Genomic DNA, 15,898 nt, shown 5'->3' on the forward strand with positions numbered 1-15,898 from the left:
TAAAAGCTAAAATTCTGCAACTGTGCAAATTTCAGTGTTTTTGATTTGATTACATTATTATATAATTTTTATTATTATTATATTATTATGTGTTTTAATTATTTATAGTTATTTATTATATTATAATTTTTTATTTCGTTTTTCAAACTTTATCATACCCGGGATGTCTACTAGACTCTTGTTTGGACAGATTTAAGTGAACTATTCCTAAGAATTACAGGCCTACAATATGAAACGCCATATTTCTGTGCAAAATAATTGTACCGCTTTCAGCACCTAAAATCTGAAATAATCATACCGCCAGGGAGGTTAATGACCTCCAGATCAGTTTTCAGATCGCAGTGCGAACTGTGAAATGGTGCAGGAATCAGATCGTATAGGTGTGAACACCCATACGATCCGATTCCAGTATGGATCAAAAAGAGTCCTGCACCATTTTGGTGCGAATGCGATGCAAATTCAGCCATGCAAAAACTGTATGGCTGAATTTGCATCGCAGACATCGCATGTGATCTGCACAGCAATGCGTTGCGAATCACATGTGATGTCTTGCACTGCACAAGTGCGAACCGAGCCTTACACACTATGATTGTTTACAACAGTGATCATCACAATTATAAGCAACCATTTTTTTCTGAATATAATCCATTCATTGTGGACTATTGCAATTAGCTATGATGGGCCACAGCTAATCACATGGCACAGATGGGCTGTGATTGGCTCTGTTTGTACCATGTGATCACTGTGACCAATCACAGAGGTCAACACAATAGTACACAATGGATAGTGTGTATAGAAGCCATCCATTGTGTAAAACTGTCATGTGATTGGTCACAGCAATCAAATGGTACGGTGGACACAGCGGGTGACAGATTGCGCTGGAGCGCGGCCTGATCCTGGGAGGACACCATATGACATCTACCCAGGATGGGAGCGCTCCAACTTGGCCATCATTTGTCTATAGGCTGGGCGGGAAACAGTTAAAGAATTCAAAGAAAATAAGAAACGTCCATGACTATCCAGGCTGTATCTTGTACTGTATCACTAAAACACGCAATTTCTGAATAAATCACATTTTTCGCTCCAATTGTCACATAACCTAAATGCCTAAACCTAGGTTAAGCAAACCTAAAAAAGAAAAACGTTAATTTTATATTTGTGGGGCTTGCATAATACTTTCAACCAAGAGAAATTAGAGCTCATTAAACAATACCCATCATTCAGAAAAAGGTCTTGACAAAACACAATCAGTGCCTTTTCGAAACCTCGTCCAATAAATCTGTTTATCTTGCATTAATACAAAACCTATGAGTGCCTCTTCCTTTGGACAGTTTGCATCCACTTGCACACATCTAAAAAAAAAAAAAAAAGGAAGTAGTACTGAAGGCTGAGTGACTATGACTATGAATAGGGAGAAGATTGGCCAATAGCAAGCACTGGGTGGTGAATTGAACTTGGATATGATCACCAGGTGTTGAAGCATGCATATTAGAGTGCAATGGATTTTCAGGGATCACAAGGCGCCCTTATAGACTTACTACTTCATGTATGTGATCAGTTTAAGTTGTTTTAAGTAATAAACATCATTTTTACTGCCAGGCTTATATACTGGTTACCTGCTCTTTTGCCCCCTAAAAACTTTCCTGTGGCTGGTAGGAGTTCTTTAGCTTCTTTGTACACTGAGCGACGCATGTGCCGTGTAGTGTTCAGTCCCTGTCTGTGAATGGGCTGTATCGGGTACAATGTAACTCCTGCATACACAGGAATTACATCAGTGGCAAAACCCAATGGCCAAACAGAAGTGCCATGGGACCCAAATGGTGGAGGAGATGGTAGCAGATTTAGTTACCTGTGCTTATCTAGTGTTGTGTAAAACGGCAGTAGCACGTTAATGCAGACATCCAAAAGGAGCCTGCACATACCCACTGCCATCTTCCACGGCTCTGGGGCACTCCTCACAATTAAATTTACTCTTGGCCCAGTCCCCTCCAACAGCTGCCTATTGGTCAGCGTGGAAGCACAATGATGGACCACTAGCTTCAGGAGGTGGTGTGGGGAGGGCAAGCACCAACTTCACTGAAAGTCAATACTTGATTATTTGAGAAATTTAGATGAAGACTCCATTCCCAATATTGCATTGTGATACCACACATTTCCACAATGCATGTAACTATGTGCAGAGCCATTCATTTTAAATGGCACCCCAACTCACCTTAACAGAGTACAGACCATGAACCATATGTACATTGTTGTGACTGAAAAACATGCTGTATGTCTTAAAACTTTTAGAAAGTTTCCAGCGCCTTTAAAAGAAAAGGGCTGCTCTAACAAGTGGTAACGCAACCCCCTGACACAGTAGGCCTATGCAAATAGACCCTTAGGGGCATTCCTGAAAACAGCAGAGGAGATGTGTGGGCACTTCATGATACTGCAATCTTACATAGGATTAGGAGAGTAGAATTTCATCCTTTAAATTTATGCAGGTCTACTTTTTTTGTTTATTTAGATTGCACTGATCTGCAATGGCTAGCTTAGACCTAAGATCTACAATCAACTATGTATTATAAGGACTTGCCTGATTTTATATACATTCAATTCAGTAGGTTTGTTCTCATATTATATAACTTTGGTAAAAACAAAAGGAGATTGTATATTGGGATTGTATTGTGCATAGCCAGCTTTAGCCATTCACATTGCATTTAAAGAACTTGTGAACACCACCTCAAAATGCACACATCCAACATTATTGTTTAACTATAACTGCATTTACTGTGGAAAAAATAAAACATTTTATCAGTCTATATTTATTGGTTGGAGATTCTGATCTGTGGAAAGCAAGGCGTCCCAGATCTACCGCTGTTGATATTTGTACTGATCCTGCAGCACTATTGCAAGTGCGATTGTAAAAGTTTAACTTTAATAAAAACGAATTTTATGTATTCACGCTATCAGTATTTCTTCCATCCACCTATATGTGAGTATTCCCAATGACCAGATCCAGCTTGGGGAGGTGGAGATATCAGACAAGAGACCAGGGTCAACCTTGTTTGAATGCGCTTTACCCCTGCAGTGGTATGTCTTTTTGGCGAGTGTGGAACCGAGAGGGGAGCACCTTGTGGAATTCACCCAACTCTTCACCAAAAAATATTGTTGGTCCAGGCACAAGTCACTTTGGAAAACACTGTTTTGCACACATTTTTTATACACTCCAGTTTTTATTCTCTTGGCAGCCTCCCCCGGTTGTCTTCTCGTTTTTTCATCAATTTTGGAGGGACGTCCAGTTCTTGGTAATGTCACTGTTGTGCCATATTTTATCCACTTGATGACTGTCTTCACTGTGTTCCATGGTATAGCTAATGCCGTGGAAATTCTTTTGTACCCTTCTCCTGACTAATACCTTTTTACAATGAGATCCCTCTATTAATGCTTTGAAAGCGCTCTGCAGTCCACGGTTTTTGCTGTAGGATGTGACTAAGAAAACGTCAGGAAAGACCTACTATAACAGCTGAACCTTATTTGGGGTTAATCAGAGGCACTTTAAATGATGGCAGGTGTGTACTGACTCCTATTTGATACGAGTTTGAATGTGATTGCTTAATTCTGAACACAGCTACATCCCCAGTTATAAGAGGGTGTGCACACTTATGCAACCACATTTTATTATTTTATTTTTACTCTCCCCCCACCAAAAGATTTCAGATTGTTTTTCAATTGAGTTGTACAGTGTATAGGTCACATTAAAAAGGCGGATAAAGTTCTGGAATGATTTTTTTTTACATCACAAAAACCTGACATTTTAACAGGGGTGTGTAGACTTTTTATATTCACTATATATCTGTATGGACTTTACACAGTATCTAGTAAAGTGGTCACCAGCTCTATTTACGCACTATTGTGTGTACTTTGACAAAAGATTCCAATATATTCCCAAAAATGTCAGTGAAAAAGCTGCAATTCCTCTTTAGAAATATGACCTCAAGAGCTGGCAACGCTCTAAAATTTCCAAAATATTAACTAGTCCATCAGTTGCAAGGTAACCACCGGTCCTAGGCTGTGAATGCAGTTTTTGAATTATACCATGCAGCTCAAAACGACAAACTTTGTAAAAACAAATATAAGGAATACAATGACACATAAATCTGGTTTACTCTTCTGTATTTTATTTGAGACAAAAATACAAAGAGGATTATTGTACATTATCTTGAAAATCCTATTTATGTTGTTATCAAGGTTGGCACACTTTCATAAAACACCAAGCTTTAAAAATCAGGAATGGAATAACTCCAAATAAAGATCAACTCACAGCATGAGACATCCAAAAATCTACAATTCTTATCCCATATAAAAGGTCACAATATGTTTTTCACCCAATAATCGGTCACAGAATCAGCTACACAATGCATTAGGCATGAGTGTAAACCCCTTTTTTGTAAAAGATGGAAAATTATAAAAATGTGAACTTTGTTTACTTCTTAGACCCCTACCACAAAATATGGCTCTGTTAAAAATATGTATTAGCATTCACAAAATAGATATTTTTTGTTTTCCTATTCTAAGACATAGCAAAAAAACAAAAAAACAAAAAAAACAAAAAAAAAAAAGAAACTCACATCTTTGGAACATTATTGCTTGTCCACTCTGCCCTGGAGTGACAATAGTAATAAAAGGTTGTGCATATGGACTTGATCCTACAACTCTCTTTTCAAAACACCCCACTGGCGCCATGCTTTTAGGACATTACTTCAAAAAGTACATAAAGATTCAGTCATTTGGGTCCATACTGACAAGACAGCAGCAGCAGACAATTTACAGGAGTTTGAAGTGGGCCTATACTCAAATGTGCCATTAAAAAGGTAGTCAAATTAAAAATTAACCTAGAAATATATAAAATAAAAATAACGTAATGTCCTCTACACTTCAGTTTTTTAATTGGCATAACTTCATTGCATCATGCCCACCACTTCTTGTGTTGGTAATCAGGTGGCCCTGGAACACCCACATAGAAAGCATGATGCAAAAAATATAAAAAGTTGTTGTCAATACAAACCAGTTTCTCTCAGCCACCAATCACAGTCAAAACTCTAGGGCAGATTTAAACCCAACTGGCTACACAGAAAGAAGAAAGAGGATATTGCACCTTACATGATTAAGAAGTGCCAATCTTAAAGCCACTACTAACCCAGTAAGGGCGACCATACACGGAGCAAATTTCTTTCCTGCAAACACAGACAGACAGGGGGGCTGGAGAATCTGGGAGAAGACAGTGATTATTGCTAGCTGCTATAGGAGCTGGTAGCGATAGTCGCACCTAAAACCGGGCATGCTGGATGTGCATAAAATGAGAAAACCAACTTGGTACATTCAGCCTGCCCATACACGGTCTGAATCTGGGCTTGTTAGATGCCCTGGATTGGATAAATTTAATTAAGGCAAACAAAGGAAACTTTTTTACTTTAGCACTGTTCACTTGATAGAATTCGTAGCTCAGATTGCTTCTAACTACTCTTTCAAGCTAGATGGATAACCAGTAATCATAATACGAAATCACTCTACCTGGGGAAATTACTGCTGCAAGTTCTAAGATATGCTGGTCACATACACCTAGGCTTTGGTCGCATAATCTTTGCTGAAGGGCAGGAACAGACAATATGAACCTGGATCTTCCCTGCAGAGATTATACATGCATATGTCTTTGATATGAACAATATTGGAGGACGCCTGGAGCAGCAATTTCCCCAGGAGTGAGTATTTCCTGTTACTCTTTATCCATCCTGGCAAGAAAAAAAAAACAAACAGTCTTAACTTATTAAAGTATAGGCCCAATATAGCAACATCATGTAAATAATAATGAGTAAACCATAGCACCCACTCACCTGATAACTACTGGCTCCTTATATCATTATACTTCTCACAATGTTCTTGTTTCCCAAACTTTGACTGGTGAAAACCATGAAATTAAAAAAAACACACACACACAAACCCCTTTACAGGGTCTGAAAACTAATAAATGCTTTGAGATTGGCACTTCTTAATCATGTAAGGTGCAATATCCTCGGTCTGTTTTCTGTGTGGCCAGTTGGGTTTAAATGTGCCCTAGAATTTTAAGCCACCCAAATATCCTTCTATAGCCGTAAATGATGACACAAGTACAGCCCTGACCAAGAGCTCACCTAAAACTGTGACTTCTTCCAGAGGCTCCTTTTACATGTTCCCCTTTATTTTTGTCCACATGTTCTAAGACATATAGGACAGGTTCTACTCTTCTACCATCTAGTCCTATGCTGTCAATTATAGTTGCGCCACAAACTATCTCGGACAATAATTGGTGGGCAGATGTTTGAAGGCTAGTTTCACAGTAACTTTTCCACCCAATTTACATACCAATTTCGTGATGGTATAAGGCCCAAAGAAATATGGTGAATTGCTGATTGGATTATATATTGGCTACCACTGGCATGTAGTTGCATAACAGACCAAGTAGCGGAATTCTGGCTGTCACATAGACCATTGACAGGTGCGACAACTACATAACGCTATCCTTAAAACAAAGCATGGAGGTCTTTTTCGTGAGAGGATTAAAATTATTGGTACATGGAAACTAACAGCTTTCATTTAAAATATGAAATTTCATTAGGTTTCCTCCCTGCAAAGGCAGGTTTAATTTGTTCAAGTTTTAGTTTCTACAAATACCACACTGCATTACATAACATGAATGTCTCCCCCACAGCAACGGGAAAACCTAACCATTGTTACAGAGCACAGGACGCCAGTGTACACAATTCTATAGCTTACACTGTATAAAATGAACTGAATGCCAATGCCCAGATATCCGTAGCACGATTACAGGGTAAAGAACGCACATCAGTTTTCACAGCTGCAGAGCATAAGAGGCATTTCCATCATTTTCATACTACACTGGGCCCCTAAATAACTGAGTCTCACTATTTGCATGTCCTAAAACCCTGAGTACTGTGCAGCCTGACAAGGGAAGAGGTCAGTAGAAAAATACTAACACTAAAAAAAACGTCTTCTCAGAGTTAAGTTGCTATAGTTCTATAATTAACACTATAAGTAGTGATTGTCTATGCATAGTACAATGGAATCTTCACAATATGAAGTGCATTTACCTCTAAAGAAGGAATACTAAAATACCCATCAATGGGTCTCATTTATAAAAAAGCATCTGAAACATAATCATCCAGATTTCCCCTGCTTAGCACAGGCTAGAAAATGGTGCTGCAATCCAATTTTCTTCTCAGCTAATATCCTTCTGATCCATGGTTTTCGATCATCCAATGGGAAAAAGAACAGCTCTGCCCACTGCAACCAATTTCCTTCCTTTCAATCAATCAGTCATACAGCACTGGAAATGGAGACTGGCTGGTTGTTACAGCTAACAAAACATTCAGACACTGCTATGCATGAAGCCCACAGTGAATAAAATATATGAAGTATCTGAAAGGGAAGTGTCCGTGTTTGTGCCCTGCACACCATGCAAGTATCCACCATGCTGTAGTGCACAAGCCTAGAATTCACTGTAAGTGCATAAGTACTAATCTGACACCCGCTTGTTATTTGTGCTTCTAAAATACAGTGAGATCACAACAAACTACTGCCCCTAAATTTAAGAAAATATTTTTTTTTTTTTTTTTTTACTGTTAGTGTTCACGTATCCATTATAAATTACATACAAAAGGCTCAAGCGCACCCTACAGGAGATTTAGGTATGTACCCACAACAGAAGTAATATATTAACATCTAAAAACAACCAGACCCAATGCTGCTACTTCATAAATAGAATAACACACGGCCCACTGAATAGATACAAACAAACTGCAAACTTAGCATCAAAACAAGAACAAAAAATTTACACTCACACACCACGAAAACACAGATCTCGACTAAACTGAAAGATTTTTTTTTTTTTTGGAAAATACATAAAACAAAAAAAAAAAAACAAAAAAACAAAACATAAAAACATTACTAAGTGTACCAAAAAAAAAAAAAAAGTCTACATTTCTAAAATGATACGTTCTCTCCCAGAAACTGCTTTGTAATTTATTTCATGGGTCCAATTAACCCCTCTGCTCTCTTGTGAAGTGTTTGGTTAGGGCTGGTCCTCTTGATGTAGGGGCAGTCTTTTTGAACTTCTTAAGTATCTGTAAAAATAAGGGGAGATCTAAATTAAGGACCAACCAAAAGCATACGAAATATAAAATAGTTTACTGTATCAACACAAATTAGAGTAATTAAATCTGCCAGACTTGCTGACACATGCTTGTCATGCATATAAAGTAGAGCCAGCCATTAAGCGTCAAGAGGAGTTCATGGGTTCTTCATGAAATAAACAGGTTCTGTTTACAGGAATGCCAGTCAAGATCCTAAAAAGGTGGTCTCTGTTGTGCCAATTTTAAGGGGAATGTACAGGAAAAATGGAGGTCTCTCAATATGCCCACATAGAATATATTAAAAGTATCTAAAAACGCAAAAAAAAAAAAAAAAAAAAAAATATGTAATCCTGCATCTTTCCAGTCCTTAAGCTGGCCACACATAGATCGAAATTTGGCCGGTTCGATCGACTTCTGTCTGTTTTTTTCGCTGAATCAGTGGTGCCAGCTATAGCTGGCAACGCTGATCATTGAATTCTGACAATGAGAACTCTCCCCACTGTCGGAATGCAAAAGCTACAGCTTAAGGAAAGTATGAAGTAAATTACAAAGCAGTCCGTAGTAGAAACAGATTTAGTACACATTATTGAATTACATATGATCAAAAAAATTAAAGAAACTAAGTAGAACAAGAAAAAAAAAATAATAAACCATTAAATGTACATCAGAAACCAAAGCCTTCCAGATTTCCACCATATCATAAATCTGCTTCTTCTGCCACTGCAAACAAAGGCTTGTGGCATACACCTACATACACATTCTGGTGCACAAAGAAACCTTTAATATGATTTACTCTACGGAATTCTGAATGTAAAACATGACTTGAATGTACCTGTCCATGATAAAAACTTAATTCCAATTAAAAAATAGCTTATTTGTCCCTGTTGAGGAGAAAAAATTATGGTGGAGCAGTACTAAAACATCGCAATGGGAGAGCCGTTCAGTCCAGAAGGCTTTACATCCCAAAAATTGTCATGTAAGAGCCCTTGCACACTGGGGCGGTTTGCAGGCGCTATTGCGCTAATAATAGCGTCTGCAAACCGCCCCGAAAGTGCCGCTGCATGTATTCCTGTGTGAAAGCCCCAAGGGCTTGCACACTGGAGCGATGCGCTGGCAGGACGGTAATAAAAGTCCTGCTAGCAGCATCTTCGGAGCGGTGAAGGAGCGGTGTGTATACCGCTCCTTTACCGCTCCTGCCCATTGAAATCAATGGGACGGCGCGGCTATACCGCCGGCAATGCGCCTCTGCAGAGGCGCTTTGCGGTGGTTTTTAACCCTTTCTCGGCCGCTAGCGGGGGGTAAAACCGCCCCGCTAGCGGCCGCATACCGACGGTAAAACGCCGCTATTAATAGCGGCGTTTTACCGCCGACGCCGCCCCCGCCCCAGTGTGCAAGGGCTCTAACTGGAAGAAACTTGGATTTAAGGTATACCTGAAATGCCCAACGTATGTATAGAGGATTGGGGGGAATGAAGTTGGAGTTTGGCCTTAAAGTTAAAGTCAAAACATTCTGAGAGCGTAAGGGAGGGTTATAACTCGTCAGTTTTTTTTTTTTGGCATGCATCCCATTTGGGGGGGGGGGGGGGGGATTTTCCTTCACTTCCTGTCCCATGGCCAAAACAGGAAGTGGGAGGCAATCACTCTAAAGTGAGGGAATTCCTGGTTGGTACCACTGGAGGATTTGCCCCCTATTTCTATTCAAGGGACAACCCCAAATTTGGAATCTTCTTTCACTTTCATTCTGTGATGAAGGTAACAGGACAAGAAGATGAATACAGATGGTAAAACTTCCCTTACAGGTGTTCCAATTTGTTTTGCCCCTGGTTATACTGTGATGCTGCAGCACCCATTTACTGTCAAGCTGTTTTGAACATCCTCCACCTTCAAACTGAAACTGACAGATACAGAACAAGAATGGACATTTGATCCATCTATGGCCAGTTAAGAGCAGAACTAAATGCTCTCAACCATCAACAACTTTGAAAGGACAAGTTAACCTTCTGAAACATGTTACATGGTCCACCCCTTTTTAGTGTGGAACATGTAACATGTTCCCGCTTCTGCAGCCGCTCAGGAATCTGAGCACCTGGTGTGACAGCAGTACAGGGAGAAGTTCCCCGTACCAGCTGTCACTTTTTGAAAAGCACTCAGCCCACATGGCCGTGTCATTCATTCAGAGTTCTGTGAATGAATCAACTACAAGTACAGCATTCCTTTACGGCTGATGGCTTATAGTTCTCAAACTACCACGGCGCTGTTGAGCAAGACTGTTGTCTTCATGTAAACATTTGAAAGAGGCTACATTCAACTTCCCCTTTAGCTTAAGGAGTATGTTACCCTGATGACGCGTACACACGAGCAGACTTGCGAATGGGCTAAACTCCGTCGGCATTTCCGATGGAAAGATTTAGAACATGTTCTATATCTGAGTCCGTCGGAAATGCTGACAGAAAAAGTCTGATGGGGCATACACACGGTCGGAATGTCCGACCAAAAGCTCCCATCTGACTTTTTTTGTCGGAAAGTCCGGCCATGTGTACGCGGCATTAGAAAAATTGTGTGTGAGATCACGTGTATTTTATACATCATAGTCTATCATTTTTATGCATTTTTTTCTATCTATGTTTGACCCTTGCCAATTCCCTTTCTTCCTTGCTGTAAACTGAGCATACAAAGCACAGAAGCTGATCCTTTGGCTAGCCATTCAGAGGTACAGGACATTGTGCAGACAGTAGACACATAGCACATCAATTGGCTAGTTTTGTTCAGCCACCATGCCCCCTGACCAATTGCAGTCTGCTCCTGGCACACACTCCCTCCCAATCACAGTTTGCCTCTTGAACATGCCCACCCTCCTTCCCAAGCACAGCCTGCATCTTGCCTCAGGCTGAACAGACTATGGAATACAGGCACAATGGGTGTCTGCACAGTGTCCTGTAGCCCAACCTCGTTTCCTCCACATACAATGCAGGGTTAATAGCCCCGCATTGTGGGTGATGACACTGAGCAACTGCCCACAGCCCATAGCATCAGGGAGAAGACAGCGCCAGAGTGGGGGGTTAATGTAAATATTATATCCTCTACAGCTTCTCTAGACCCACCCTGGACTTAGACTTTAAAACCTGGAGATTAGTGTGCTTTTTTTATGGCTTGTAATGTTACCATAACTATTCATTTTGTCTATAGGCCAGGTGGGACATTTGTCATTCCGGGTGGACGTCTTATGATATCCTCCTGGAATGGGCCACGCAGCAGCGCGATCTGTCACCTGCTGTGTCCAGCTGATGACAGATCACTGTACCGGGCCGCTACTGGTACCATGTGATCACTGTGACCAATCACAGATCACTTGAAAATAATACACAGTGAATGGCTGCCATTCATTGTGTACAATTGTGTTGCTACCTGTGATTGGTAACTGTAATCACATGGTACAGGCAGGGCCAATTACAGGCCATCTGTACCATGTGATTAGTGGTGACCAATCAGCGCTAATCACAATACACAAACACATGATACATGAATCTTAGTCAGTTTTACTTTATTTCAAATCTATTTAATTCAGTAAAAACAGTTGCGTATAAACAGTGAAATTCATTGGTATAAGCAATCAATGTATATATAAAAAAAAAAAAATTCTGATCACTTCAAAGTTAGTACATTACAATGGTAACACTATTGCTCTGGTCACAGTATGTTAAAGAAATCTTTTTACATACTGAGACCAGTCAGTGCTCTTGATCATCGCCATTATATGAGGATGTCTTCATTTTCCAAAAAAACATGACAAAAAATTACAACTTCAAAAAAACTTGCCATGCCTCTTACTAAAAACCTTGGATTGTCTAGTTTCCAAAGAGGGGTCATTTGGGGGATATTCGTACGGTCCTGGTGTTTTTAGGCCTCAAGAAATGATAGGCCATCAGTACATCAGGATCGATCAATTTTCATATTATATATATATATATATATATATATATATCATAGTTTGTGGACTTTCCTACTGACTAAATAATAAACACTGATTTGAGTTATTTTCAAAGAAATGTAGCAGAATACAGTTTGGCCTAAATTTATGAGGAAAGATTATTTATTTGCAAAATGTTATAACTGCAACAAAATTAAAAACTTTTTTTTTCACAATCAGTATTTTTTAGCGTATTTAGCAAAAAATAAAAAAACAGTGGTGATTAAATACCACCAAAAGAAAGCTCAATTTGTGTGAAAAATATAATGAAAATGTCATATGAGTACAGTGTTGTATGATTTCACAATTGTCATTCAAAATGCGACAGCGTTGAAAGCTGCAAATTGGCCTGAGCAGGAAGAAGGGGAGGTTGGGGGGGTTAGGTAACTGGTATTGAAGTGGTTAAATACCTAGTCAGCATAAATTTTATAAATAAAGGAATGGGTGGGCTTGGCACACTTTACGAGGCCATGACTCCCTGTCAAGCACAATAGTTATTATAGTTTATGCCTATAATCACCACTCTTGCTCTGTCGCATATGAGGAACAGCACAGCAATCTATCTCCAGGGTAAAACATAATACCTACCCTTAGGGAAGGAGCACCAAACGAAGCCTCCTCCGGGACTGAAAACATCTATTGGCTAGCCTTGGGGACAGGCAGCAGCCTCATTAACTACCAGAACACAATAAAACATCACATGCATTCATGTAATTTACAGCCACACAACTGTACCACATGAATCCTTCAGGTGACATACAGGAACAGATTAGTTCAGTCTCCTGACTACAAAATGGGTCAATAGATTTATGCTCCAATATGCATGACGGCAGAAGAATCATTTATAAGCCATATCAGACTGGAGTGTAAGGTTTCAGTCTTTAACTAGGCATTACATTTGGTATGACACACAACAGAATCTGATACAGACATCTTTCATCAGCAACATGCAATTCTATCACCAGAATGATACAGCAAAGTCTTATGGGGTTACTTCACAGAGATTACAATTGCAATCCCAGATCACACGCAGGCTGGTCTAATTTGTGAACATCAATAAAAAAAAAGAAAAAAAACCCCCTTCCAGTTAAGCAGCCATTATAGCTCACATTGACGGGCGTTCTATTTAAATGCTGTGTTTTTATTAAATGACATAAAACTGCATTAGTATGGAACTGCAGTGTTTGCCCTGCTTTGCCTACAGTTCAGATCCACTGTAATAGGACATGCCGCATCCAAAGAAAACACAGCACAATGCAAATCATACCAAATAAAGCTTCTGAACTGCCCTGTGTACAGCTCAACTGAAGTCATATGGATTTCACAGACTTGCGTTTGATCAGCGCTTCACACATACATCAATTGCAGAAAGTAGCAATAGTTAGCAAGAGCCCTTTACCCACTAAAAGGAAAAACTGCATTCCTGAGAAACCACAGTGAGACTAAGGGCACTTTCACACTGAGCCGCCCCCGGGCATCGGCGCTTTACTTTAATTTTAGCGGCGCTTTACCGTCGTTTTAGCGGCACTTATCGGCCGTTAGTGGGTTGCTTTTAACCCCTGCTAGCGGCCGAAAAAGGGTTGAAAGTGCCCTCAAAAGTGCTGCTTTGCCAGCGCTGCCCATTGATTTCCTAAAGCGCATCAAAGAAGCTGCTTGCAGGACTTTGAGCGTCCTGCCAGCGCACCACTCCAGTGTGAAAGCACTCGGGCTTTCACACTGGAGTGAGAGGAGAGGAGCTTTACAGGCACTATTTTTAGCGCTCTAGCACCTCAGTGTGAAAGGGGTCTTAAGGTGGTCATATGTGGACTACTATAAGGCCTCATATGTGGACTACCATACTACACGCACGGATTACAGCGTACACCCATGCCATGTTTTTCCACACAGGGATGCACAGGTGTTGTGTACAGCTCCATACCAGCAGTTCTATTCCTGTCAATCTGGGACGTAGCGGCTACACAGAAAACCGCTGCTCCCAATCTGACATCCGTGTAGATTCATGGACCTGAATGCACATGGTCTGTCTTCAAGGCCATGCACCCGCACCAATGTCAGATTAGGAGCAGCATGTGTCCGTTCAGCCGCTATATCCTAATTGACATGAATGGGACTGCCTGCACGGGGATGCATGAAACACAAGTGCATCCACATGTGGGTAAACATGGCCCTCACATGGGAGTACGAGTGTAGCGCACCCATGTGAACGAGGCCTTAAAATCACTATCTATAAAATAATTTTTGCTCTCTTCCGTTCGCGATTTCCACCATCCGCCCCTTCCCCACCATTATCACACACTATAAAGACTAAGCAGCTTCTTTTGGTATGTGCTTTTAGCATGGCCAAGGACAGGCTGTTTTCTGGAAGACTGGATGATGATCTTTTAATAATGCAATTTGCACAAACAAACCTTATAGCAAGCAGAATATAAAAGCTTTCCAATGACAAGATAACAGATAAAATGGAATAGATTAAGCAATAATTCTGAAACTTTAAATCATTTCACAAACAACTGAGATTACTCTAAAATCCATCGAAAATGATTGCCTAAAATAGGGGTATGCAAAATTTCTAAACAAAGGGCCAGTTTACTGTCCTTCAGACTTTAGGGGGACCAGACTTCGGCCACTGGAAGTAGAAATTGCCCAGGTGCCAGTGGGAGGGATCGTGCCCCCCCATCGATGGGTGCCAGTGGGAGGGATCGTGCCCCCCCCCCCATCGTTGGGTGCCAGTGGGAGGGATCGTGCCCCCCCCATCGTTGGGTGCCAGTGGGAGGGATCGTGCCCCCCCCCCATCGTTGGGTGCCAGTGGGAGGGATCGTGCCCCCCCCATCGTTGGGTGCCAGTGGGAGGGATCGTGCCCCCCCCCCATCGTTGGGTGCCAGTGGGAGGGATCGTGCCCCCCCCCCCCCATCGTTGGGTGCCAGTGGGAGGGATCGTGCCCCCCCCATCGTTGGATGCCAGTGGGAGGGAATGTGCCCCCCGCCACCGTTGTGTGCCAGTGGGAGGGATCGTGCCCCCCATCGTTGGGTGCCAGTGGGAGGAATCGTGTCCTGCATCAGTTCGAGGAAATGTGCCCCAAAGGCTGGATAAAGGCAAGCAAACAAAATTCCTGTTGACATTTCATATGTAAAAAAATAAAATAAAAAATGTATGTTGTGACTTTCCAAAAATCAGCCTAACACAGTGGCCTCCTGACAAGAGGAAGCTAAAGGCAATCATATGGGCATCGTTAAATTGCTTAAGTTTTGGCTACTCTGGTGATCCAGTTTTTATATCTGCCAAGTATTATACTTTTATTTTATTTAGTTTGGTCTTAAGAAAAATGTATTATTTACCTGCATGATCTTCATGGGGCTCTTCAGATGTCACTGTGTTTTGTTCTGAAAAACATAAAATGTCCTCAAGATTTATTTAGGAAAATTACGTTTTTACAAGTGTTTACTGGAAAAGGTACCAATATCTCTTAACTAAAGTTGCCCATAACCTAGAAGATTTATTGAAAGAAAAGTTAATTTGAACATTAGTAAGAAAATTCTCATCACTACATTCAATTACTTTATGAATGTGATTCAAAAGTACTTTAAAATTATGTTTGCTTTCAACATTCCCATAACATGCCCCAAATGAAAACCATAAAGTGCTGCGCAAACTGTTGGCGCTATATAAATCCTGTATATTAATAATTTTCATGGTTAGAAATTTGTTCATTTGAGAAAAAATGTCCATCCTCCTCCCTTGAATTTTTTTGTTACTGCAGTCAAAAT

The 15,898-nt window shown here is 40.6% G+C and overlaps 1 protein-coding gene across 9 annotated transcripts in view; it reads right to left on the reverse strand.

The window, feature by feature from the left end:
- The window catches only part of ASPH (aspartate beta-hydroxylase), a 325,502-nt gene that overhangs the window by 150,853 nt on the left and 158,751 nt on the right, over positions 1–15,898 (reverse strand). For all 9 annotated transcript variants that reach the window (XM_073631691.1, XM_073631689.1, XM_073631688.1 and 6 more), the window contains one exon: positions 15,470–15,514. In XM_073631691.1, coding sequence (XP_073487792.1) covers positions 15,470–15,514 — 45 coding nt within the window. The remainder of the gene's footprint in view (positions 1–15,469; positions 15,515–15,898) is intronic.

Source organism: Aquarana catesbeiana, linkage group LG05, assembly GCF_042186555.1.
Source record: "Aquarana catesbeiana isolate 2022-GZ linkage group LG05, ASM4218655v1, whole genome shotgun sequence".
Classification (NCBI taxonomy): Eukaryota; Metazoa; Chordata; class Amphibia; order Anura; family Ranidae; genus Aquarana; species Aquarana catesbeiana.